We start from the raw sequence: 25517 nt of genomic DNA on the forward strand, positions 1-25517 counted from the left end.
ATCAATATTTTAGATATTTCTTGTTTATCTCAAGTCTACAGCGTTCTCCAAGTTCTAAGAAGTTCCAAGATTCAGACACCATCAACCAGCTGGCGCGAATCGATCGTGATATCACCGTTCACTATATGGCCATTCGGGACTTCTTCTCCAGCACCGAAGTCAAGGCTCGGCCATCCGGCCTTACTCTCGTTCTCCAACCAAGCTGTCCATGCCGGGACGCCGCCAAAATAGAACAGAATATCAGAAGCCTTGCCGGGGATATTTGCGCCGACGAACCAGGCCCCGGCAGCCTTGGCCGATTCGGCGAAGAGGGTGGCCTCGAACGCCTCATGCAAGTGAGAAGACCACTTGGCCATGGCCTCCTCGGACACGTCGATCTTGGCCAGTCTCTTGTCCTCCATATGACGGAGCGTTTGGCCAATCCATTTGACTTGGATGTCCAGCACGACCGGCATGTTTCCAAAGGGGATGTGGGGGCCACAGACCAAGAACATATTGGGGAATCCACGCACGAGGACGCCGGCATAGGTTTCGAGTTGCGTGGCCCAGACATCGCCGAGTGATACGCCCTGACTGCCTCTGACGTCCATCTCGCTCAGCGCACCGGTGGCGGCGTCGAAGCCCAAGGCGAAGATAATCATGTCGAATTCGTATTCCCCACCCGAGCTGGTACGGATGCCCTTTTCGTAGAGTTCAATGTCGTCGCCGCTGATGTCGACCAGCTCGACGTTGGGTCGATTAAACGCCTCGTAATAAAAGTGGCCGCACGGCGGTCGTTTGGACAGGAAGGAATATTTGGGGCAGAGCTTCTCCGCCGTCTCGGGGTCCTGGACCACGGCGCGAATCTTCTGGCGGATGTACTCCGAGGCGGCCTCGTTCGCTTCTTTGCTCGTAAAGAGGTCATCGAATGTCTCAAACTGAAAGTGGAAGCCACCACATTCCCAGCCGGCGTCAAAGATCTGCCTGATCTTGTCGGCATCCCCTACACTCTGAAGTGTCCGCCCCGATCTATACATGGCCAAGCCCGAGCTCTGTCTCGATGCGTGGTCCCACGTATCCTCGTGCTTCTGCCTGATGTCTGCGGCCTGATGTTCGTCAATGATGTAGTTTCGACCCGGGAGCACGTAGTTTGGTGTACGTTGAAACACGGTCAGATGTTTGGCGGCGGGCGCAATCTTGGGGATGATCTGGACGCCGGTGGCCCCCGTGCCTACAACCAGGATCCGCTTGCCGCGGAAATCAATCTTCTTCTTGGGCCAGGTGGCCGCCTGGTACCACTCGCCCTGGTAGGATTTCAGCCCGGGAAATGGGGGTTCCTTTGCGATTGACAAAGGTCCCGTGGCCGGCAGAAAGTAGCGACAAGTCGTCGTCTTACCATCCACCGTGGTGATGGTCCAGATGTTATTTTCATCGATGTGTGCGCTCTTGACGCGGTTGTCAAACGTGATATACTGGCGTAAATTGTACTGATCTGTATTTCGGTACTGTCAGCAAACGAGGCTCTTCAGTCCTTGGGGCCACCACAATCAACGGACCAGTAACATGACTCAAATGTCGCTGAACGTCTTGCTGCGACGGATATCGCTCCTGGTAGCCCCATTCATCCTTGATTTTCGGATCAAAGTTGAGTCGGTAGACCCAAGCCTCGCTATCAGTTCGAGCGCCAGGATAGCAATTCCAATACCAGGCACCACCAACATCCGACCCGGCCTCAAAGCATTTGACCGTCAGACGCAGTTGGACCAGTTCCCAGATGGTCCGAATGCCACTGAAGCCAGCGCCGACGACGACTGCATCGTAGTCGGCCTTCTTGGACACCGTCATGAGCGATATAGCGACGGAGAGTTTGCTGGTATTTGTCTCCTATCGATGATCACTTGCACAAGAGCAAATTGCAACAGTTCAGTAAAGCGGCAGGGTGTGGAAATAGGCATTTGATATGCCACGGGCGTTATATGAGTCCTCACTTGCGCAACGTATACCTTGGGCAGTTTGGTTTCCCCGAACCCAGGTTACCTGCCGTAGACAAATCCGGGGATCTTCGGTCTGTGCCCCAGAGAAGCCAGGAGCACTTCGGCTAGTTCCCCGCCACTTCTATCCAGACCCAGCATGTTGCCGAGCGCAGCACAATTCGTCCCGGCTTCAGCTCTTTCAGCCGGGTACAAGCCGTCTCTTCCATTATCGATGTCTATACCAAGTGGCCACGAACAGAAGCCTGGCGACGTGTCAGCAGGTCGGTGAATGCCGTGCCCCTCAATTCTGACCTGCAAATCAGTCTTTCTTATCGGCTCCACTGCCGAAGCGCGTTTTGGGGCATCCACATAGTCTGGGGCCCCTCTACCTAGCTCGCTAGATAGCTCAAGGTATAGTCCCGGTCAAGATCCGGCCCACATACTGTCTACCAAGTTGTCTTAGGCTGACTACCTGTTCCCGATATGAAAATTGGAATACGCGTGGCTCCGTTGCTCATGTACTCCACGCCCTCAGGGCCTTTCATCCCCGCCGATCCTGTATAACTTGGGGCAACCCCAACTCCTGGGTCCTGCTTCCCTTGATATCTGCCATAGTCTTCTCAGTGGTTGACGCAATTCCATAGGGCCGCTGCAATGGAAACCTACAGCTGGTATAACATCCGAGTAAGTCTGAGCGCATCGTCTAGTCAGCAGCATAGCGTTAATATAGGCCACAGGTGGTGTGTTTTGCCGCGTTTGGCTCTCTCTTCACTGGCTACTCCCTCGCCGTCTTCGCCTTTACCCTGGGCCAGCCGACTTTCTACTCGTCACTCAACCTCGTGGCATCGGCAACGCTCCCCGGATACGGCCATACCAACGACATCTTGGGTGCCGCAAATGGCGTCTTTTTTGGCACAGGGTTTTTTGGCTGCTTCTTGGCCGGTTGGGCAGGAAATCGCCTAGGTCGAGTCAACGGTTTCCGTATCGCTGCCGTGACTGGCATGCTCGGAGGTGCACTTCAATGCGGATCGCAGTCACAAGCAATGGTTCGACCCCAACGACCTACCTCCCTCTCACGCATGGGCCCTCTAATTAAATTTGAACAGTTCCTGGTTGCACGAGCAGTGGCTGGACTGGCGGCAGGCCATACCATGGCCGCCATGCCAACGTATTTCACTGAAGTGTCGCCTCCTCACTCTCGAGGTCTAATCACGGGAGCACACGCCATCTTTATCAATTTGGGCTATTGCCTCGCGGGGTGGATTGGGTATGTGCACAGCAATGTTTAGTCCCCGCGTCCATGGCTAATCACGGAGATGTAGATTCGGGTGTTATTACACCCCCAAGTCTGTCTTCGCATGGCGATTCCCATTTGCAGTGGTCGTCATCTGGGCTCTCTGTCTTTTCGCCGGATCCTTCTATGGTGCGTTGCCTTTCCCATAAACGAAAAAAAGTCGTGCCAGCAATGTTCACAGCCCTCGCAGTTCCGGAAAGCCCTAGATTCTTGGTACAGCACGACAACCCTGAAAAAGCCCTGTCAATTTTGATCCGACTTCACCATGACCCCAAAGATCCCACCGACGCCTTTGCTCACCGAGAGCTACAGCTGATCCAACAGCGGTGCGAGGCCGAGAAGATCATTATCGCAACCGATGGCCCATGGCGCTTGTTCAACAAAAAGGCCAACAGGCAACGACTGCTGCTGGCGTGGCTGATCATGGTCGGCGGCCAGAATATTGGACCGCTGGTGATCAACAACTACAATGTCCTGCTCTACAACTCGCTCGGTCTCGGCGCCACAGATTCGCTGCTCTTGTCCGCTGGGTACAACACCCTTGGTTTGGTGATTGCTTGCATCGGTGGCCTCATCTCGGACCGTCTCGGCAGGAGGAGGGCCTTGCGTGAGTACAATAGACCCCTGGGCTAGTGAAACGATCTGACAAATACTGCGCCACCAGTCACTGGCTACATATTGATCACCTGTGTCTTTGCGGTACTCACCGGAATGATTGGTAAATACAACGTATCGCCGTCAAAGGGCTGGGCGGCGGCGGCAACAACCATGATCTATGTCTACGTCGTTTGGTAGGCTCCCCACCCCAGAGCCGCACAATTTGCGCATGCACAGGCTAATAACTTTTGCGTTGGTACGAACAGCTACAATTCATTCATCGATCTCAACCAGTTCACCGCGGCTACCGAAGTCTTCCCCACTCATATCAGAAGCCAGGCGTCGGCGATTTCTATCAGTGGTCTTTTCCTCTCGGTGACCCTCTGGCTAAATCTCCTGCCTACGGCCACAGCCAGTATCGGCTGGAAGTACTACCTGGTGTTCAACTGTCTGACCGTGGTGCACACAATCTATCTGTTCTTCTATTTGCCAGAGGTATGTACCGTTTCCTAACCACAGGGACCAAATGACCAATGCTGACATGCGCCTGCAGACGGCCGGCTGGCACTTGGAAGAAATGGACCGTGCACTGGCCGATGACCAGCATGGTCATTTCGAGGCCCAGGATGTGGCAGGGATGAAGCTTCAGGTGGGATCGGACCACGTCGAGGCCCTTCCCGAGGTTACCCAGGATATCCAGACCAAGGCTTGAACGTGGTGCTGCGGGTGTTAAGCTGCGCGAAGTCTGATACCTGGCATGTGACACCTTTCAGCTGGGCGGATGACTGGCCATTCAAGAATGAAAAAAGCTCAGCACCATATACAAACTATCTACTCGATAGAAATCGAACCGTTTAACTCTGCAGTACAATAGCCGTAGGCGTCTGTTTCGGGAACACCAGGAATCGGTCAAGCACCTGGGTGACATATCTATAGGCAATAATCCAGCTTGCGTCAATCAGGCTCTACCACCTCCTGCAGCTAACCGGGTTATATTTACTTGAGCTATTAACAACGTGATAAGGCACAGTCTCTGGAAGCTAGACAACCCGTCACTGTACACCGGCCAATCTTCTAGATGGTGTAGGGCCGGTTAAAACGCCGCCACAATCCAGTGCAAAAGCCATAGACCACACGCGTTCCGCCACCAGATGGAGTTAGCAGGAACTTTTGTCGCCGTGGTCAACCCCAGATGATATACTTCTTTTGGTTTTTTCGGTTTTCTTTTGCGGGCTAGGCATTCATGTTGATGAGGACCGTTTTGGGCTCCGTGAACAATCTCAAGGCGTACTCGCCGAATTCTCGCCCAATCCCGCTCTGCTTTTTGCCCCCGAATGGTGCCTGTAGACTCTGTAGGCTCACGCAGTTGATGCCTACGACGCCGGTATCCAGGATCGACGACACACGTAGGGCTCGTGTAATGTCCCGGGTGAAGACTCCAGACATGAGGCCGAATTCGGTATCGTTGGCAAGCCTCAACACCTCCTCCTCGGTCTCGAACGTTTTGATAATACTGACGGGGCCAAAGATCTCATTCTTGTAGATCTCGGCGTCGTCCTTAGGGTTCAGGAATACCGTAGGCTCCATATAACACCCTGTCTCGCCGTGCCGTACGCCGCCGACGACCAGTTCGGCCTCGGACCGTCCTCGCTCGACCATCTTGACGACCCGCTCGAGTTGGCCCTGGTCGACCATAGGTCCCAGCCGTACGGACGGATCCTGCGGATCTCCTAAATCGTTAGTAGCCGCGGCCATCTTTTCCTTATACTTCTGGATAAATTCATCCGCCACGCTCCGTTGTACGTAGACTCTCGAGGCCGCGACGCATAGCTGTCCGCTTCGCGTTAGGATTGCATTGACGGTCCATGTCAGCGCATTATCCAGATTAGCGTCCTCAAAAATCACAGCCGGGCTCTTACCGCCCAGCTCGAGAGTTACTCGCTTCAAGTTACTTCGCGCCGCGGCCTCTTGGATTCTCTTGCCCGTCGCGATCGATCCCGTAAAGCTAACCTTGCGGATTCTCATATGCTCGGCTAGGAGGGCACCGGTAGACCCTGGCCCTGTTACGACTTGGACAACACCCGGGGGGAAGCCAGCCTTTTCAAACAGAGGTGCAATAGCTAAGGAACCTAATGGTGTCTTCTCACTGGGTTTTATAATCATGACGTTTCCGGTAGCTAGTGCTGGTGCCGCCTTGAGAATAAAGCACGATACCGGTGCGTTAAAGGGGTTGATGGCGGCACAAACACCTAGTGGCTCGTGCCTCACTAACTTGACAAAACCTGAGACACCACAAGATCAGTTATGGACAAAGATTGAACCTCTGGTTTCTCGTTTTCCTCTCTCTCTCGCGCGCACTCTCGCTCTATCTCAGACACACTTACCATCATCTGGCGGGTAATAATCGCCTTTCTGCTTATCCGTCCAGCCGGCGTAGTAAAGTAAGCAATTTCTGATGTAGTTCCGTTCACGAATAGGGGCCAGCGAGACCGGGATTCCTGACGTTAAGGAGTCTAGCGTTAGGATCGGTATGAGCTCTTCGTCGAGTAGCGAAGCTAGCTTTAGAAGGCATTCGGTCCGTTGGATAGCGGTGGATCGACTCCATGGCCCTTGGAAAGCCTCCTCAGCGTAGCGAACAGCTGCCTCAACATCTGCAGGCCCCGCGATCGGGATGTCGTCGATGACCGCCTCGTTGTTCTTGGGATTTTTAAGGCTGTACGTCTCGCCGGTCTTAGAGGCTACGTACTGGCCGTTGAGGAACAGCTTGTTGTAGCGTTTGGGGTTCAAAGCCGCGTCACTCATTGCTCCGTCGTTCAGAAATGGAGGGTTTTGTTGCTAAGCGGCAGAAGCCAGCCAAAATCAATTCACTTAATAGCTGGGACGGATGGTCGATGGAGCTGTGCGGCTTCTCGGTCCGAAATAAGGGAATCGCCGACAACGAGCTCAAGCGCCACCGGACCCAATTAATTGCCTCTGCTTCGGCAGTCGCCCGACCATCGGACTCGACGAGGACGTGGAGCTATGGCCGCGGGCTTGCTCATGACTTGCCCCTCGGCAAGAGCGGACGAACCTCTGGAATAAATCTGCCCGGAATCGAATATCTGGATGTAAGCAGATAACTATTTCGCTTCTATTACAGTGCCTCGGATCGTCACTTGACCGATTTACTATCGAACACAATGACTGACCAAATGGACGTCTGGGCCCTGACCGAATGGGGCGCCCCTCTGCAGAAAATCCGCCAGCCCGTACCAAAGCCCACAGGCAAAGAGGTTTTGATCAAGGTCACTCATGCAGGGGTGTGCCATTCAGACCTTCATTCTGCGGAAGGCTTCTACGACATCGGGGGAGGAAAGCGATTCTACGTCAAAGATCGTGGCATCAAACTACCGATCGCCTTAGGCCATGAGATCTTGGGAGAAGTCGCCGCCGTCGGGCCAGATGCAGGGTCGATACCGCTAGGATCTCCGCAAATCGTGTATCCTTGGCTGGGCTGTGGCTCCTGTACGAGGTGTACCCAAGAAGAAGACAACCTATGTGCCGCGCAACGGGGGCTAGGGACGTTACGCAACGGTGGCTTCGCCGAGTATGTAGTGGTTCCTGATCCCAAATATTTGGTCGACCTAGGCGATCTTGACCCTACCGTGGCATGTACCTTTGGCTGTTCTGGGATCACCACCCTCAGCGCCGTCAGTAAAGTGATGCCCTTACCGCCGGATGAACCAGTCCTCCTCATTGGCGCGGGAGGCCTAGGTTTGGCGGCAATAGCAGTGCTAAAGTCGTATGGGCACAAAAATATCGTCTCGACCGACATAAGCGACGAGAAGTTGGCCGTTGCGCGCGCGGCCGGAGCGACAAAGACGGTCAATACCGCTAACTCGGGCTCCGCGACCCAGGATATTCTCGCGGCCACCAACGGGCCGGTCATTGCGGTGATTGATTTTGTGAACAACTCAACCACCGCCAGTCTGGTCAACAGCCTAATCGCCAAAGGAGCCAAATGGGTGCAGGTCGGCGTGATGGGAGGGTCGATCGAGTTGTCGCTAGTGGCCAACATCTTCAAAGGCCTTACAATCTATTCAAACATCACCGGAAATTTGGAGCATTTGCGAGACGTTGTGGAGCTGGCGAAGCAAGGAAAGCTCGCGCCTGTTCCCGTCCAGAAGTTGCCCTGGGACTCGGTCAATGAAGCGATGGACTTACTGAGGGCGGGCAAGGTCACCGGACGAATGGTCCTTGTAAAGTGAATGATATTGGGGTAAAACTAGGCGAAATAACAGGAAAAGATCGTATCAAGTCTCTCTTGCCAACATTTTCCGTTCGTAGGCAGAGGCAGCCACTGTAGCTACTGGTGAGATGTTGAAAATCAGTGACAATCTCTGAGTGACATTGCCTCAAAGGGTGTGCTTGGGAGACGTCGCTCGATGGGAACCAGCACGTTCGACCGAATTGAGCTCTGTAAAGATGCAGGTCGAGGCAAGTCCTAGTCGGTTGTCTGTGTCCGATGTAGCGCTCGCTCGACTGCTCATCACTCCAATATCTCATTTACTGGCCTTATTCGAGGCGAACCTCTCGATCACAAAGTCTCTAATATGTGCCGCGATTTCATCAGGCTTCTCCATTGGCGACCAATGTGCAGCCTCAACCACTACTTCCTTCAAATCAGGCAGGAGGCCTTGAACCTTGGCCGGCGTCATCATTTCCGGCTGACAGACGGCATCGTTGGAGCAAATCACAAACAGAAGCGGCACCTGAATGGCCAAACGGCCCTCTGGGATGGTCAAATCTGACGCGAACTGCACATTCGACGCGGTAGCCTTGTACATCTGCAAGGCCGACTCAAACCCATCGGCCCTGAATTGCTGCAGGAAGTGGTCCTTCCATTCCGGCCGCTGGGCATATGCTTTCAACGGGACGTTCTCGTTTCCGAGGAGGAACGCGCGCATAACGCCCGGAGCACAGAACAACGTCTTCATCCAGTCCTTTACGTCACCGTGTAACACCTGCCACATCCTCTCCAAGTTTGCATCGATTATCTCGGAAGCGTCCGGCCCCAGGAAGAATTCCCAGTATGAAAACTGCGGGTAGCCCCAGGCCTGCTTTGTGAGTTCATTAACGGCGGCGAGATCGAAAGGCTTGTCCGACGGTAGCATGTATCCAGTGTTGAGCAGGACCACGCCGCTTATCAGCTCACGCTTGTAAAGATAGGTGCGCTGGGCGACTACGCTGCCCCAGTCATGTCCGATGACGATGGTGGACTGGGATTTCTCGGCCTCCAAGATCTCGGTAAGGTCGTCTACTTGATCTTTGTACGCGTACAACTTTGTGTCTGTTGGCTTGTCGGTGCCCTCATACCCTAAGCAGTCGGGAATGATGATTTGGTTGGGTAGATCGCCGAGTTTGGCCACCACATCTGCCCACAGCCGCGCCGAGTCCGGAAAGCCGTGAATGAAGAACAGCGTGGGATGCTCCTTGGAAGATTCCCCGTGAGGAGACACATAGTATGTGTATTTGAGTGAGCGCCGCGTCACAATCGTTTTCCACTTGAAGGTGTCCATGAAGGGTCTCAACCTGAAGGGGACGAGGAGGCGTGTTCCTCAGGACCGGATGACGGGAAAATTTTGTCTTTTGTTCCTAGAGCAGCTGTGGGATCAGTCAACCATATGCAAGTCTGAATTGGTCGGACTCTCGACGTATGTCTGTATACGTAAGAATTATGGGGAAGGAGGAGTCGTTGAATGTGGGTCAGGGTCTGCAAGATCTGCTCGGCCCGCTTTTCCGTGTGGGGTACTTTTCCGGAGTGTGTCTTACGATCTTCTCGGATATACATCCCATGGGGTATCAGGGGTGTCTAGATCTCGTTCTCCAGGGCTTCTCCGGCACCCCCGGGCTGTCCCACACTTCCAAAACCATGAAGTGTCGTCCAATTTGGAAGTTGAGGCTAGGCAGTGGAACCCTGGATGATCATCGACCTCATGTGTGAAGATATAAGACGGCTCTAGGTATTCCCACCACACGAAACCATCTGGTATTCTACCCCTCCTTTCAAGAAACCAAGCCGACCATGAAGGCCAAGAGCGATTTCAGAGTTGTGATCGGGGGCGGCAGCATTACTGGCCTCACCCTGGCCAACATGCTGCAGCTCTACGACATCGACTTTGTCGTACTCGAGGCATACGACGATATTGCTCCCCAGGTGGGTGCCAGTATTGGTCTTCTGCCGCACGGGAACAGGATCTTGGACCAGCTCGGGCTGTATCAGAAGATGTTGGAGCTGTGCCCGCCTCTGGACTCGTTCCACTTTCGCGATCAGCGGGGAAATATCATCGCCGAATTCCGCGGCATGAATAGATCTATGCATGAGAGGTGAGGGCTGCACCATGGCCAGAAAGAAGCGACACCGCCTCTAACTCGACGACGTAGGCACGGCTATCCCATCATATTTTTGGATCGGCAAATGGTCCTCCGTGTCCTCTACGAGAACATACGGGACAAATCAAAAATCCTAACCAACAAACGGGTCCGTGATGTTGAGATGTCGGATGATGGAGTTGCGGTCACGACGACCGACAACGCGGTCTACAGGGGTGACATCCTTGTCGGGGCCGATGGCATCCACAGTCAGGTGAGAAATGAAATGTGGAGGATCGCCAATAAGTCCTCTCCTGGCTGGATTCCATCGGACGAGCACGACTGTGAGCCTGACCCCCCGCCCTGCTCCCTCGGCGGTATACACTAATCCGTCGAAACAGGTGTTCCCTGCGACTATGGATGTGTATTTGGCATCTCCAACCCCTGCAACGGGATTGAGCCTGGCGCATCCAACTCGGTGTTCAAGAAGCATGAATCCTACATCATCAACGGCGGCCCAGAAGGCCGTGTATACTGGTTCTATTTCTTCAAGTTGGCGCAGCGCGCCTACGGAAGCGACATTCCAGTCTACACGGACGCAGACAGAGATAAGGTGCTCGCGCTGCGAGAAAACGACGACATCACGCCGAACTTGAAATTCAAGGAGATCTTAGCCCAGAGGATCACGTCGGTCCTGGTGCCGCTCCAGGAGTATGTCTTTCGGAAATGGTATTTCAAGCGCATCATCACCATCGGCGACGCCGCACACAAGGTATGGGCATGAGGCTTGTTTCAGCCCGAGCTCGTCTTGCTAACCGGGGGTGTCTAGTTCCATCCCATTGCCGGCCATGGTGGTAACGCTTGTATCGAATCCGCGGCTGCTTTGGTCAACGCTCTGCGGGATGAGCTGGCAAAAGCCCGACACGGGAAGCCGACCCTGGCCCAGATTGAACACGCCTTTGCCCATACCGAAAGAGTCCGACAGGAGCGGACGGAGACACTCAAGTGCCATTCTCACGAGCAGCAGAGGACCGAGCTCCTCGACACGCCTCTCCATTCCTTTATCGCCTTCTATCTCCTGCCCTTGACAAACGTTGAGGATGTCACCTTCAACTTTTCCCGCAACATGCCACTTGCAGAAAAGCTGAGCAGCCCCAAGATGGCCCCGGTCCCAAGACTCGTGCCCTACAAGGATGAACTCCTCGGCACCCCGTTCCCCAGGGGAGTAAAGAAATGGTACTTTATCGCGTTCTACCTGCTTATTGGCGCACTCGTGCATTACGGCATGTGGGTCCGGTCTGCGCATTACGATCTGGGAAAGCACTTTGAAAGCATCCTGACGACAGGGCGATTTTCGTACGATCCCGGATTCCCTCTCAAGCGCACATATATTCACATCAAGCCCATTGACGACTACTTGACGTTCCTCGCCGCGGCGTACATGCCCGCTGTCAACAACTGGGACCCGAGCTTCGCGACATTACACAGGTACTTTCTCGGGATGCTGGTTCAGCCCATAGCGGTGTGGTCAGTCGAAGCGTACCGAAAGCGAAACGCGCTGACACCCATAACATTGTGAGTATACGCTCAGGACAAAACTGACTTGGAGTTCCTCGGCTTACCCATTATCTAGCATCACAGTGTGGTTCACCCTTGTCCAGTACGCCGGCGTTGGAATCTACATGCCCATCTACTATGCCGCCTATACGTACATCTCTGAGCCGGAAACGTACTGGTGGCCGCTCAACAGAGAGGTCCCGATTCAACATGCGTCCTCGCTGATGTGGGCAGTCTTGATCGGTTATGCCCTTCCAACCGTCCTCATGTACGTGCCGTGGAAGGACCCCAGCACAATTCAAATCTTCGAGTCTCTTTGGCAGCCGTCCCCCATGTTTGTACCGCTCATCTGCGGCGTTCTGGGATATATTTGTGTCAAGAGATACAACATTGTCCAGGTCTCGCGGAAAGCTAACGAGGCGTTCCCGGATATCCCGTACCTGAAGAGCCTTTACTTCGTCACGGGTGTGCTGGGCGCCGTGCTCCACGTCTATTCTCTCAGCAAGATTTTGTTCTCGCCGGACCTGAGCTTAACATCGGTCTTCTGGCCCGATTTTTCTGCTCAGCCAAAGGACCTGACTGAGGGACTGAAGAGCCTGTTCTTAGCTGATTTCTGGGGTTTCCATGTCGCGTCGTATGCTTGGCTTTGCATGGCGGTCTGGGATATCAAGCGAATGGGCCGTACCACCGTCGACTTCGGGGCGGCCTCGGCTCTCATCGCCCTGGGCAGCCTCATCATTGGCCCTGGTGCTACCATGTCGGCGGTGTGGTACTGGAGAGAGATTGCCATGTCCAAACCGACCTTTGCTGAGGTCTCAACTGATTGAAGGAGAAGACGTCGAGGAACTCGCCCGTCCAAAACCCGCACACCCAACGAGACTCTATGGGCAAACTCCTGGATAGACTGGGGAGTATTTTCGGTCTAGAATCAGACATTGTCTCAACGGCGCAGATTGAGTCTTGACATCGTCCACGCCAGTGGAAGTAGGAACTTATGGAGCAGTTTAGAGCAAAGAGAAATGTGGTTGCTAAAAGGCATATTTTGTGTACACTTCCCATAAACCAAGCAAGTCCAAACGAGGCGTTGTTACCTTCAGCTCTATGTCTTCAACCCTTCCCATCCCCAGCCGTATTTACTATTTAGCTAAGCAATAATTCTCTCCCACACTGTGAGTAGATCTCTAGCAATGTACTCTCATTTACGTGTGATCTGATTTACCTTTGAAAACACTCTCCAACAGTTCACAGACAATTCAAGTATATTGGAGCTTCCTAGGCACTAGCCACTCCAAATTGCCGCCTGCGGCCACTCTACATGCACTCTTCATTCAGTCCATCCTTTTGGAATGTTTTCCTGAGCTTCAACCTTGCTCTTCTCAAGTGTCTGAACGTCAGCACCAGAGTCATATTGAGTCTTATCATTGGGTAGGTGCGTCATTCTGGCCAGATTTATAGATCTTTCTTGATATGTGGTCGTTGAAGAGCGGATCGTAGTTTTTAGGCAGCTAGGGAAATTTAGCCTTACAAACACAAAGTCCAACGTTCGAACGTTCAGTCTCGGGGCTAAGACTGATCTACACGGCAACTCACCGATTAATCCGACACCACCTACAGCAACTGCTGCGTAATAGACGTATGCATACGCAGCTGCATAAGCGGTAGCCAACCCGGATCCGACCGCAGCTTCAATTGCTGTGTCCATACCGGGCACATGAGTAAGTAAAGTAGAGTTTCCCGAAGTGACGGCCCCCGCCAGTGCTGTGAGGGAGCTCTGAGGTAGGCCGGCTTGAAGCGCTGCGGGTATCACATACTTTTTCAATTCAGCCGGGAGTTTGTTGTTCAAGATGGCTCTGTAACTGCTTAGCGCAAGCATTAGTTGATATCTTGCAGAAAAGGCCAGACTCACATGAAAACAGATGTGAAGATTGACCCGGATGCTGATTTAATCAAGAAAACAATCGCTAATATTTGTTAACGTACTCGATTTTCCTCGGAGACAATGCTCAGCATACAGAAGACTGTGCCCAGGTCGGCGTCATTGGAGTCCATCTGGACTAAAAGACGAGCCGTCATTTCCATAATCCCCAACGGCATCGCAGCCAGGAAGAAGAAGGCAGCAGACTGGCCAAAGTTGTGAGGATTGCACGATACGAGACCTCCTATTCCCGGCACGTTAGAACTCCCGAACTGCCCAAAAGCTGGCCGGGATCTTACCAAGGAAAGCCACGCAGATAGACATCAGGACAATGAACTGAATCCTGACGTGTTTGATGATGCCAACAAACGGCCCAATGAATATCATGCCAACCAAACACCGAACGCAATGGTAGTTTGCATTTGTCAACTCTATCAACTCTACCCAGACAGAAGTTTCGGGGGATCTACCGAGGCCCAGGCAATGTGCTGCCAGCTTGTGATTGTGCCCGAGTATATTACCCTGATTCATGTTCATGTCAGCAGATATCTTTCGGATGTCGGAGGATACTTAGCGAAGCACACGTACGCCACTTGGGACGGCCAGATAATAGCTGTCGCAAGATACACAGTGCCACACACGCTGCTGATCAAACACAGCACGACAAAGCCGCGAAGATCTTTGAAGAAGTGCATGGGTACCAGAGGATTGGTTGTGTTGGAGAAGCCTTCCCATAATCCAAACACGATAAGCGTGATCCCACCGGAGATGACAAGACCCAGGACTCTGGTCGACGACCAGGGCAAAGGTTGACCGCCTGGAATAAAGTCAGACACATCTGGATGGGGGGATGAGACATACCCCATGATATTCCAAGCAGGAAGAGAACGAGACCTGCGACAAGGAAGAACAAGCCCACCCAATCAATGCGTTTGACTTCTTCCCAGCGGGTCCGATCATCTCCGTGAAGCTGACGAAAATTTGGAGGTCTGTAGAACACATACTGCAGAGCGATAGACGCGCTCATCATCATGATGAATATGTAATATACCCATCTATCGAAGTCAGCATGGTATTTCTTGGGTCGTTGTTTTTCACGAACCTCCAGCTTGCATTATGAGCAAGATCAAGAGCAATGTAAGCCCCAAACCCAGTGGCAACCACATTTGGAACAAGTACTAATACGACTCCTATGAATTTATGCTTGTGAGAGCATATCTCGCCGATGATGAGGGCGTAGCAGGTGCTGGAAGATAGTCAGTATATTGATCTTCAAGAGAGTAGACCCGTGGCCTGCTGCCCAAAGATGAAATGTAGACTTACTGAACGCCGGCGGACAACCCTAACATGACATTGGCGCCGATGAGGGTATTCATAGTTTGCGCCCGACATGCAACGATACCTTCGAAACAAGGTCAGACATACAAGGACCTGTAACGGACAGTCTAGAACTTACCTCCAATGAGTCCACAAATCGAAGCGCCAATAACGCACCATCTCCGTAACCAGCACTATTGGCCGCAAAGTCAATACGCCCGAATCGCGAGGCTGCCTCCTGGTGAAAGGCCTCCACAGATGACTCGTCCACGACATCAATAGCCGCAGTCTCAACCACGGTATCCGGATATTGCTCCTGTATTAGCCTTTTCCTTTCCGCCAGGCCATCAACATTGATGTCGCCAATCATCACCTTTTTGCAGCCGTCGCGAGCAAACGCTATGGCAGCGGCTTGTCCTATGCCTTGGAATAGTCAACAGCAGAAAATCTTTTCCCACCACCTCAGGATGTACTGACCTGAAGCGGCGCCAATTATCACGGCAGTGCCTCCTTTCAAAAGATCCATACCAATGTGTCGCGATCTTAGTGAACACTGCTGAAATTGCACCTGTAGACTTGAACACAGAGTTGGTTAAGGAAATTCAGCTTGGTCGCACTTGAACCAAGTCCTCGCCCACCCCTACATAAAACTCGAAGGCATAAATCGTTTCGACTGGTCGACCATATCAGTCTTTCAAACGGACACTAGCACAACGCTGCATGTCTGTCGGATATGCAACACCGGCGTTCGCCGAGGCGGGGTATGGGGTCGGAGAATACTCCAGACTTCGAGGAGGACCTGGAAAGGCCGCTTCAAGCGCTTATTTAAGAGGACGAATCGAGTTCTACTTGGAACACTTGACATGTTGACACAGTTCCGATGGATCCTCTTCTCCTGGTCGACATAAACCGGATCGGACTAGAAGATACTCAACAGCTGGTGAAAGAAGCCTCGGGCACCGCAGAAGTTCATCTTCATGTTGCCGATGTCTCACTTGCCGCAGAGGTTGAATTGATGGTGAAGACATGTGTAGCGGTATTTGGACGGATTGACTTTGCCATGAACAATACAGGAATTGCTCAGGGTGGGAAGAAAACTGCAGACACTCCGATCGAGATGTTTGACAGATTGGCTAATGTCAACGTGAAAGGCGTACGGCCCTTACATGCCTTGTGAGATATACGGATGCTGACGTTGTGCCTCAAAGTGTTTCTACACGAGCACAAAGCATGCTGTCTTGGTGCTGACTAGAGTGGACGCGAGGCAATTTGCCCCTCATCAAATAAGAGTCAATTCCATATGTCCGGGATTTGTACCCACACCTTTGATGAGCGGAGCTGGCATGCCAGACTCGTTTTACGAAGCGGTCAAGTTGGAAAGTCCTCAAAACCGAATGACAGCGCCTGAAGAGATTGCGGAAGGTGTTGTATTTCTTTCAGAAAGCCGGGCTGCAGGAATTACGGGTATAAATTTGTCTGTAGATTCTGGTGCTGCTTTGTACCACGCCTACTAGGCAACGATGTCATCTAGGCAGTCGATAGCCGCGACTATAGTTACGTCCAATTCGTGACTATAGCACGGTCCGTTGTCGAGGTGAAATCGTCCCCAATCTGAGTGGTAAGGTTCCTTTGTCGGCTGTTAGAAGGGCGGGGGAGATGTCCGAATTGTGTAGATTACTAGGAGTGCCTCTCCCCCTACATCAGAAACACCCTATCATTCCCGTACCCTAGGACTGATTTGCCAAAGTCCTTTCACACCCCAATGACCCCATCGCCTCCTACAAGAAGTGAACTTTGACATTGTGTTTGCACTGGACACATTCCGTATTCTCGTGAAAGAAACATCGATTCGAGCGCCGTGGGCACATCAGAACCAATGGGCCTTCCAGTGGTGCGGGGTATCCGACGATTGGAACCCTCTCCGGGGCACGAATTTCGTCCCGGACTCGATGCCTAAGTCAACAACCCTTTTCGCGTCGTCAGTTCGTGCTCGAGAGGTCCCTATCTGGTCCGTCCAGGGGTCTGGAGGCCCTTCGGATGCTCTGCCGAATGAACTGCCAGCCTACCGCGTGATCCAGCCGTCTTTACTCCAGTCAATAGAAGATAGGGGACGGTCAATCGAGCAAATGATAATTGTCAAGCCGTTGATGCGCAGGCGGCAACGAGGACGGACGAGCGAGATGAAATGAGATGCGGGATTCTCGATCCAATCATCTTATCGTACCAGGTTATGGGGTTGGCAGAAAGAATGGGCGGCTATACCATTTGTGGCATTCGACTTGAGCTTGTATTTTCCAACCTGTCGGGTCCACATATTTCATGCTTCTCGCACACCAACTCTAGGAAATCGATAGAACAACTCTTCATTGTACGCTAGATTTGCCGCTCGGTGCTGTTGAGCCATGCCAGCTCCTTCAGGACCCCGCACCAGAGACTCCCGGGCTGCTATGTGGCGGGACTCCAGTTTTCGTGAATATTCTCCGGAATAGGCTTGATGTTCTTCTCGAATGTATATCCTCGTGCCCAGGAACCACCGGAGAAGCGAGCAGTGTTGTCCTTGCGCTGAATCCCAGTGTCAGAACTGCATTTAGTCTTGACCCAGTAAAACATTTGAAACGTCAACGGCCTTAAATGAGTCGGCCAATACTCCGTACTGCAGCTAAAGCTTGAGTTGAAGGCCCGAAATGCTAAGTAAATCGCTTTGTGGATTTTATGCCCTTAGTAGATTTGAGGCACCTGGCATCGGCTGCTTGATCGAGGTTTCAATAGTCACTAATGGGTAGCTCAAAGACTTCGCAATGTCTCGTTCCTCACATATGTCGCTCTCGGAATCGGATCAGCTTTTTTCACGGACCCACGGGCTTCGATGCCAACCATGATGTTGCTCGCAATTCAGCACCGCATAGTAAGTACTTGGCCTTGTCTCAAAAGGGGGCTAGATGCTCTGGCGCTGGCTCTTGTGTTCACAGCTTAATTGACCATTTTCGGTCGGGTGTGGCTCAACCGCTGTCGAGCTATCTTTATGGAATTCTGGAGTATAGCACGTGTGATCGGCAAAGTCTACAGTGTTCAAATGTGTGCATCTAAGATGCCCTTGACGTACCAACGAAGCACTGTTAGAGGAGTCTTGCACATCAGTGTGACGGTATGTGACAGTCGCAGCAGTCAAACCTAGTCAAGGGAGTTTGTGCTGCAGGACTATCCGATGATATAGAAATGCTCCGGCTCGCTCATCAGACTAAGGAACTCGCCATGTTGAAAGAAGAACTTGTCGTGGCGCTCTAGCGGACTTGGCAGAACCTCTCCGTTTTCAAGGCAGAGAAATCTTCCGACCATCGGCTATGACCACTGCCCAAAATCTGCATATCTATTGCGGACTAAGCGCTATCCCTGTACACCGAAGTCGCAGCTTCTCGACCATCCAGGAGGATCGAATCCTGCCGTTGCAAGTGGACGATGAACATTTGTAACACAAAACACTTGACATCGCCGTGTGGAAAGTGGAAGAGCAGGAAACCAGCATCAATCGGGCAAATTCTCTTCAGACCTAGCTTGCTAACGCAAGGATGGCTGTGGGTTCGTCTCCGCAATGCTCGATTGAGCGCTCTGGAACGACGATGCGCCGAGAAATACCTCCTTAATGTTGATTCAGACTGTGCTGTCACGTCCTGCCCATCTGATAGGCTCAATCCTGACAAACGCCACGCGAAAGATGTGAAAGGAATTTGGTGATCTCCTCGTTCACTGAGGTCTGAATGTCAGACCTGCTTCCATTTTCGTCTCTTGCTGTGCACCTTGTTCTATTGCAGATTGGAAGTCTTCCAGAAAGGCCCATCTGATTCGTTGGTCCAACTTATCTTTTTTCCAATCATTCAGAGTTCCATTGGGGAAGAATTTGAATCCGCTACTCGGTTCCAGAGGCGCACAGTCATGAGCAATGATGACCAAGATGTTCTTCGCTGCATCGAACTCCTGCATGTGATGAATCGTCTTTTCTGCCTCTTGGTAATCTTGGGGGAAGTTGGGAGCCATCTTGTAATATTCTTCCACCGCTGAGTTATGGCGATGTAATTTTTGAAACACACTCCCTGGGCAGACTGATCTGCCTAGGATAGGTTTGGTGGGAAAGACCTGTTTGGGAAGTGGAAGATACTGGTTGGGTCTCCATTGACCACCTGGTTGAGGTATTAGACGCTTCCGAGTAGATGTTGGAGATATTCAACACTTACCGTGGTGACATGTGTCTCCGCCCATAAAGACAAAGGTATCCTCTTCCCCTCCAGTCCCTTTGGAGACGCGAGCAAGACCACATATATGACCGATAGCATGACCAGGCGCATCCAGCAGATAAAAACTACCATCGTCGAAGTAATCAATGGCCCTGAATTGACCCAATTTCAAGCGTGTGTCAAATTCCAGCTCAACCAGCTCTCGCCCGGCCCAATCCGATTCCAGCAGGTGGCTGTCCTTGTTTGTCGGATACCCCGGTAGCAGACCGCTTTTGAACCCTGGACCTACGATTAGATTGACACTGGATGGAAAGGTCTCCATGTTGCCAATGTGGTCAACTGCAAGGATGATCGTCGTCAGCATCACGGCATGCCAAAGTAGAAAAGCTACACACAGTGCCAATGCGACCAGATCACCGCTTCAATGCTTTCCGTTGAAACTCCATTTGCCTCTAGGATCTCTGCAACGTCCTTTTCCACTTTGAAATCCCAGCCGGGTGCAGACATCATACTGACGATGGATGGAGAGAGGTTCTCAAGGTCTTTGCGGGTGCCAAGGTCATACAGCAATTTGCGGCCGGAGGGATGCTCAACGAGGAAGGAATAGGCTGGACAGAAAAGGTTATCATGCCCTATAATCTTCGGGCCCATTTGCAAGCTCAAGGGAACTTTGATGGTGGTAGTGGCGTCGATGATCTTCACGCTGACCGTAGCACCGGAAGGGATATTCAAAAGCGGTGCTTGTATAGCAGCCACCAGAGGTTCTTCTTCTGAGGACGACATTGTGGTGTTGGTGTTGTCTTGTCGATGTCGAATGGTTGGATAGAGGTAGCGAACCGATAAAAGGGGAGGATGCCGGGCGAAGTTGGGATGTGGATATCAGAATCACGAGGCATTCTGTGACCAACCCTCTTTCAGGTATAGCCAGCCTCAGTCCTACTTGCATGGGAAAGAAATATGGAATACGCGGGATAGCTAGGCTGGGACGGCATGCTCAAACGTTGCCTGACTTATGCTTCGGTGAACGCCGCAACACTAATACCCACAGTCGAGTAGACTCAAGAATCAGGCACGTTCGGGCCTCCGGCTCGAGAGGCTAGAGAGACCCAAATTTTCATGATCCATACGAGTCTCGACCACGAATGCGCAAGTGGCATGAAATTCCACCTATGCTTCGGCGAAAGCCGCAGCGCGAGTTGATAGCCGACTATTCACCATCCCGGCTTTAAGTGCTCGGCGTATCTGGCTTCTATCATCTATAACAATCTCTGGACCTGCCAAGTCGAGTGATCCCGGTCAAATTACAAGAGCGAAAGAACCGACACCACAACCAACGTCGCAACCATGGTTGCAACAACGCGCTACAATCTCACGGTACGTGTTCGCCCTTTATGTGTCATGAACGCGGTTGGTTGACCCATCGTGCAGATTGTCCTGTTCGTGGCCTTGAGTGCCTTGACCTACGGATATGCCTTTTCTGTATTCTCCACCTCCATTGGCCAGGCAGGATTCTACAAGTACTTCAACCTCGACCTCGAAGGACACGGGGCTGCCTATACCAATTCTATTCTCGGCGCCATCAATGCTCTCTTCTCGGCGGGGGCGGCCTTTGGCGCTCTTTCCATAGCATGGCTACCCGACTGGATGGGCCGCAGGTTCACGATCGTTTTCGCGGCGGCGCTCTCGCTCGTTGGTGGCGCACTTGTGACTGGCAGTGTGAACATTCCGATGTTGGTGGTTGTGCGATTCCTGCATGGTCTCGGTGTCGGCCAGTGCATCACCATCACTCCCATCTATCTGTCAGAAGTTGCGCCGCCGCAGCAGAGAGGCTTTCTCACTGGCCAGAACGCTGTGGCCTTGGTTTTCGGTTACCTTCTGTCTGCCTGGGTGGGGTACGGAACGTACTTTGCCAGCAACGAGACGTTTGCCTGGAGGTTCCCGCTGTCGTTGTCGTGCCTGTTCCCGTTGATCCTGCTTATCGGTTCTCCATGGGTCCCCGAATCGCCGCGATGGCTGATCTGGAAGGACCGCATGGAAGAGGCCTGGAAGATCACGGAGCAGCTGCATTTCGATCCAAACGACCCATCCCAGCGCCAGGCCAAAGAAGAATTCTATCAGATGCGCATGCAGATTGAGTACGATCGCGCCGCAGACCTGTCCCTGTCGTACATGTTCAAGAAACCCAGCCTCCGCCGACGCGTTCTCCTTGGTTGCGGGGTGCTTCTAGGTTCACAGTCGTGTGGTCCACTCGTCATCAACAACTACGGCGTGGTGCTGTACCAAGGCCTGGGAATGACTGGGAGCATGCCTCTGCTCATGTATGCCCTTTACATTGTCGTCGGCATGTTTTTCAACATCATCTCATCGCTTATCATGGACAAAGTCGGCCGACGGAAGCTGTTCCTGGGTGGCTGGACCGGCACGACAGTCATGTTGAGTTGCGAGACGGCGCTCGTGGCGAGCTTCGCAGGCACGGACAACAAGGGTGGGAATGCCGCCGCGGTCTTCTTCCTCTTCGCATTCGTGACAATGTACGGCCTGTGCATTGATGGGACTGCGTACGTGTACTGCGCTGAGGTCTTTCCCACCATGTATCGTGCCAAAGGCATGGCACTCGGACTGTTCGTGTATTACACTGCCTCGATCGCATATCTCACCCCTGCCGCCACGGCCATCAAAAATATCGGGTAAGGACCCCAGCATGTTGAGAGCGGAACCAAGACACTAACTGGCGCACAGGTGGAAATTCTACTTGGTTTTCATCTCTTGCTCTTTCGCCGCCGTGGTTCTCACGTACTTTTTCGTGCCCGAGGTAAGTTGCCATCCGAAATAAGTTTTGCGGGAAGCTGAGTATGACCAGACCGCTGGCCTGTCGCTAGAGGAAGTCAACGAGCTCTTTGGTGAGAAAGTCTTGGTGAACTTGACCCACGCCTCGGAAGAAGAGAAGAACAATATTGATAGAGCGATCGAAGAGAAGCAGGGGGTGATGACAGAAACTATCGAGAAAGCATAGCAGAGCAAACTACTGGATATGGATCTCTGGCCAGCACAGTCCTATCGCTTCCAGTCGCAGCTGGTCACGCACTGTAAATAGTTGTACAAATTCCACCCTGCACTGAACTGAGCATTGGTGCTGTAGAGGATCGGTTCACAGTACTGCAAAGGAAGCTATCGCCAGTCTGGCTGGCTCGAACATCCGTCAAAGGCAGAAGTTACCTCTCATGACCCCCCGACCTCTCTTCTATACCCGGGTTGTCAGCACACACCAGGATAGGAGTCTATTGAACATCGAGGCATCAATGCTCGATGCAGCAGAACCGAAAAGGTTAGGCTCTTGAAATTCGGAAAAGCTCTCGAACACTAAGCTGCGAGAGGGTGTTCATTGTTTCCACCTCACAAAGGTCCTAGATAATTATACCAGTACAGCTTAGGTGCTTTAGAACTCGTATATTCCTTATCTTTAATATTAGGAGTAAATTGTGAGGGTTTGGAAAGAGTTCTGCAACTAGCTAGCCAACCTAGTAACAAGGAGGACAAATCTGAGGGGGGAAAGAAAGAAGGAAGGACACTCCCTCTCTCTCCTTATATCGTACGCTCCACTGCAAGGGGTACCCGTTGTCTTACCTCTCTCCCTTGCCTCCTCTTCTGTATACGCCATCCATCCCTTGCGTACGCTATCCTTGCATCATGTTTCTCCTTCCCTTGCGTACGGAATATTGTTTCTCCGTCACGTGTGACTGTTGGGCTTGGCGCTGGTTCGCCTGAACCGAGCCTCCTTCAGGGTTCAACCCGTCACAGAAAGGGACAGTATTGTGCCGAGGCTCGGAGGCCATTAAAGCGGTTTCTCGATCACCGACCACATATGTACTCTTCTGGGTAGCTGACTACCTACTGTACCTACATATGTACCTACCTACTCAGCGAGCGATGGATGTTCAAGGATACTCTGTACGGACCTCGTAGATTAGATGGCGATGGCGAAGAGGATATCGTCGGGCCCGCAACTCACACACACGGCAACTCGCCCGCGGCCCTTGCCATTCCTACCTACCTACTTAGGTAACAAGGAGGGCCGCTTTCTCACTTCGCAAAAGGACCTGTCCTTACTTGGCAGTATTGCGTGTGCAACGACTGTCGGGATTTCATTGAGACACCACAGCACTTCCTCCACCTTGATACATCGTCAGTATGCACATGTACTCTTCCCTTCAGCATTCATATCACTCGTAAAGACGTCCTCGTGTTGCACAGCCAACACAACCCGACGCACAATCTGGCCTAGTTCCTGATCTGCCATCCCCGGGAGTTGAAGAAGTCACACTGCGCGGCCGCGTCGGGATCCGGCGTCGCGCCGATACTGTTGTACGTGACGGCCTGGATCGTGAAGCCGACGCCTTCGCCCTGGGCCGCCGAGCCCGGGGCCCCGGAGATGTAACTCGGCCAGTAGGGCGCGCCGGCGGTGCGCAGCGGGTTCGGGTCGTGGAAGACGGTGAAGCTCACCCAGTAGCTGGTCATGATGTGCGCCAGGGTCAGGTTGTTCGCGCTGGGGTAGTTGGTCACGTTGGACGAGATGAACGGGTTGGTGGCCCCGTGGAGCTCGCTCCCGGCGGCGAACGTGAGCTTGAACACCGCCGAGCTGTTGGACAGCGAGTCCACCATCGACGAGGCCATGTAGTAGGTCGGGCAGTTGATGATGAAGTCCCCGAACCACGTCTGCCGCTGGTAGAAGGTGCTGTTGAAGTTGCTGCGGGGGTAGAGAGAGTAAAGACGGGAGAAAAATGACGGGCCGGCCGCGGGGAAGAGATCTTCAGCCTATAGATAGGGGAAATGTCATCAGTAGCTGCGGAGAAGGAATATGTGGGAGAGGGCAGATTGAACTCACGTCTACCGTCTCGTCGACCTGAGATGTCTGCGTCATATTGGAAAAGATATAGCCTTCGTAGGCGTCTCGGTTGGTGATCAAGGGTACCTTGTAAAAGTTGCCCTTTGCAAATTCTTGGTCGGGGAGGTCGCGGATGAACTTGCCATCCACCACTGGGCCCCAGTAATAGACACCGTATGCATTGTCTGGTCCTGGATACGTGGCATTGATCACTGCCTGGTTGAGGTTTCCGAGTGTAGCCGAAGACAATTCTCGCAGGCAATTGATGTCCGAACAGCTTGACAGCTTCAGAGCCGTGTTGAACTGGGTGTTCTGCGTGCTCTTGTTCGCGAAGGGCTGCCACCAGGGATGGTCTGCAATCGCGGCCGCAAAGGGAGGGAAATCAGAACCGCTATTCGCGATCAGCTGGCATGAGACACTGCCTCCACCAGCCGAACCACCCCAGATAGTGACACGGCCTGGATCGCCACCAAAGGCACGGATGTTCCGCTGAACCCAGTCCATGGCGGCTCGTTGGTCAAGCAGGCCAGCGTTCAATGCTCCGTTCTCAGCAATGGCATCCCCGCCCATAAACCCGAACATCCCGAGACGGTACTGAATACCCACATAGATAATGTTGCCGTCCGACCGATTGACCAGGGCATCGCCCGGATAGGAGAAAGGAGCGCTCCCACCAACGTAGCCGCCGCCGTGGATGCTGGATCGCAATATCCAAAGTTAAAATCTGCATGACTGTAGGATTGAAACTGAATCACACAAGACAAGACAAGATCTTTCTCCGAGTTGTCGCTCAGTTTGATACACCACAAAGTATCGCCGAGACTGGGCCTAGCTATGGAGAAGTGGTTCAAGAGACACTACTTACGTGAAAAGCACGGGCAAGGCTGATGAGACAGGCTTGGAAGGAACAAGCACGTCGAGGAGCAAACAGTCTTCTGATTGTCCTTGTGGAGCTGACGGCGTAGCATAAGTGGACCTCGCAGAGGATTGGTAGCACGCCGGGCCTAGGGTTGAAGCATTGATGGTCTGGCCGTTATAGTTGTTCATATATTCGATGGGCACGGGTTTTGCCCAGCGTAGTTCACCTGTAGGAGCGGCGGCATAACGGATGCCGCGGTAGTAGTTGATGCCTGCGGTGGCATTCTGGTAGCCGCTGTATTTCACATAGCCGAGATCGATGACAGGGACTGCCTGTGCCTGGGTGAACGTGTTGAGGAGGAGTAGCAGAGCTGAAGCTCCAGCGACTGGGAATTTCATGGCTGGCCGCGATGAATGTACGTCTGATTCGAACCCTTAAAGCAGGTAGACAGTGTGGAAGCACCGTGTAGTCGGCAATCACCCTTCTTCTCCAAGTCGCAGTTTTATGTGGTCCGTGGTCTCAAGCTCAAAGAGGGATATTTGGAAAGCCATGGCGGGGAAGCAG

General features: G+C 52.7%; 6 protein-coding genes across 6 annotated transcripts; 2 read left to right on the top strand and 4 right to left on the bottom strand.

The window, feature by feature from the left end:
* Positions 1–71: 71 nt before the first annotated feature.
* On the bottom strand, positions 72–2111 carry PV07_06271 (uncharacterized protein; the record flags this gene model as incomplete). Its single annotated transcript, XM_016393229.1, has 3 exons — positions 72–1471; positions 1536–1849; positions 2017–2111. The coding sequence occupies 3 exons, from the start codon at positions 2109–2111 to the stop codon at positions 72–74; spliced, it is 1809 nt and encodes a 602-aa protein (XP_016250748.1).
* An 11058-nt stretch (positions 2112–13169) lies between these two features.
* On the bottom strand, positions 13170–15509 carry PV07_06272 (uncharacterized protein; the record flags this gene model as incomplete). Its single annotated transcript, XM_016393230.1, has 12 exons — positions 13170–13256; positions 13364–13601; positions 13658–13712; positions 13764–13910; positions 13966–14095; positions 14137–14188; positions 14255–14483; positions 14528–14721; positions 14769–14912; positions 14990–15068; positions 15161–15406; positions 15461–15509. 12 exons carry the CDS (start codon positions 15507–15509, stop codon positions 13170–13172), a joined length of 1650 nt encoding a protein of 549 aa, XP_016250749.1.
* A 354-nt stretch (positions 15510–15863) lies between these two features.
* Positions 15864–16497, top strand: PV07_06273 (uncharacterized protein; the record flags this gene model as incomplete). The annotated part of the gene is made up of 2 exons (XM_016393231.1): positions 15864–16136; positions 16192–16497. 2 exons carry the CDS (start codon positions 15864–15866, stop codon positions 16495–16497), a joined length of 579 nt encoding a protein of 192 aa, XP_016250750.1.
* A 2227-nt stretch (positions 16498–18724) lies between these two features.
* On the bottom strand, positions 18725–19995 carry PV07_06274 (uncharacterized protein; the record flags this gene model as incomplete). Its single annotated transcript, XM_016393232.1, has 3 exons — positions 18725–19158; positions 19213–19551; positions 19608–19995. 3 exons carry the CDS (start codon positions 19993–19995, stop codon positions 18725–18727), a joined length of 1161 nt encoding a protein of 386 aa, XP_016250751.1.
* Positions 19996–20506: 511 nt separating this feature from the next.
* Positions 20507–22387, top strand: PV07_06275 (uncharacterized protein). The gene is made up of 4 exons (XM_016393233.1): positions 20507–20586; positions 20641–21899; positions 21952–22024; positions 22073–22387. Exons 1-4 carry the CDS (start codon positions 20557–20559, stop codon positions 22223–22225), a joined length of 1515 nt encoding a protein of 504 aa, XP_016250752.1. The 5' UTR covers positions 20507–20556; the 3' UTR covers positions 22226–22387.
* An 896-nt stretch (positions 22388–23283) lies between these two features.
* Positions 23284–25351, bottom strand: PV07_06276 (uncharacterized protein; the record flags this gene model as incomplete). The annotated part of the gene is made up of 3 exons (XM_016393234.1): positions 23284–24024; positions 24095–24791; positions 24960–25351. 3 exons carry the CDS (start codon positions 25349–25351, stop codon positions 23491–23493), a joined length of 1623 nt encoding a protein of 540 aa, XP_016250753.1. The 3' UTR covers positions 23284–23490.
* Between the last annotated feature and the right edge of the window lie 166 nt (positions 25352–25517).

Source organism: Cladophialophora immunda (genome assembly GCF_000835495.1).
Source record: "Cladophialophora immunda strain CBS 83496 unplaced genomic scaffold supercont1.3, whole genome shotgun sequence".
NCBI classification, from domain to species: Eukaryota; Fungi; Ascomycota; class Eurotiomycetes; order Chaetothyriales; family Herpotrichiellaceae; genus Cladophialophora; species Cladophialophora immunda.

Coding starts and splice junctions, on each gene's coding strand:
- PV07_06275 (XM_016393233.1), top strand. CDS start 20,557: ATGGTTGCAACAACGCGCTACAATCTCACG. Junction 20,587..20,640: donor CAACGCGCTACAATCTCACG/GTACGTGTTCGC, acceptor CCCATCGTGCAG/ATTGTCCTGTTCGTGGCCTT. Junction 21,900..21,951: donor ACGGCCATCAAAAATATCGG/GTAAGGACCCCA, acceptor ACTGGCGCACAG/GTGGAAATTCTACTTGGTTT.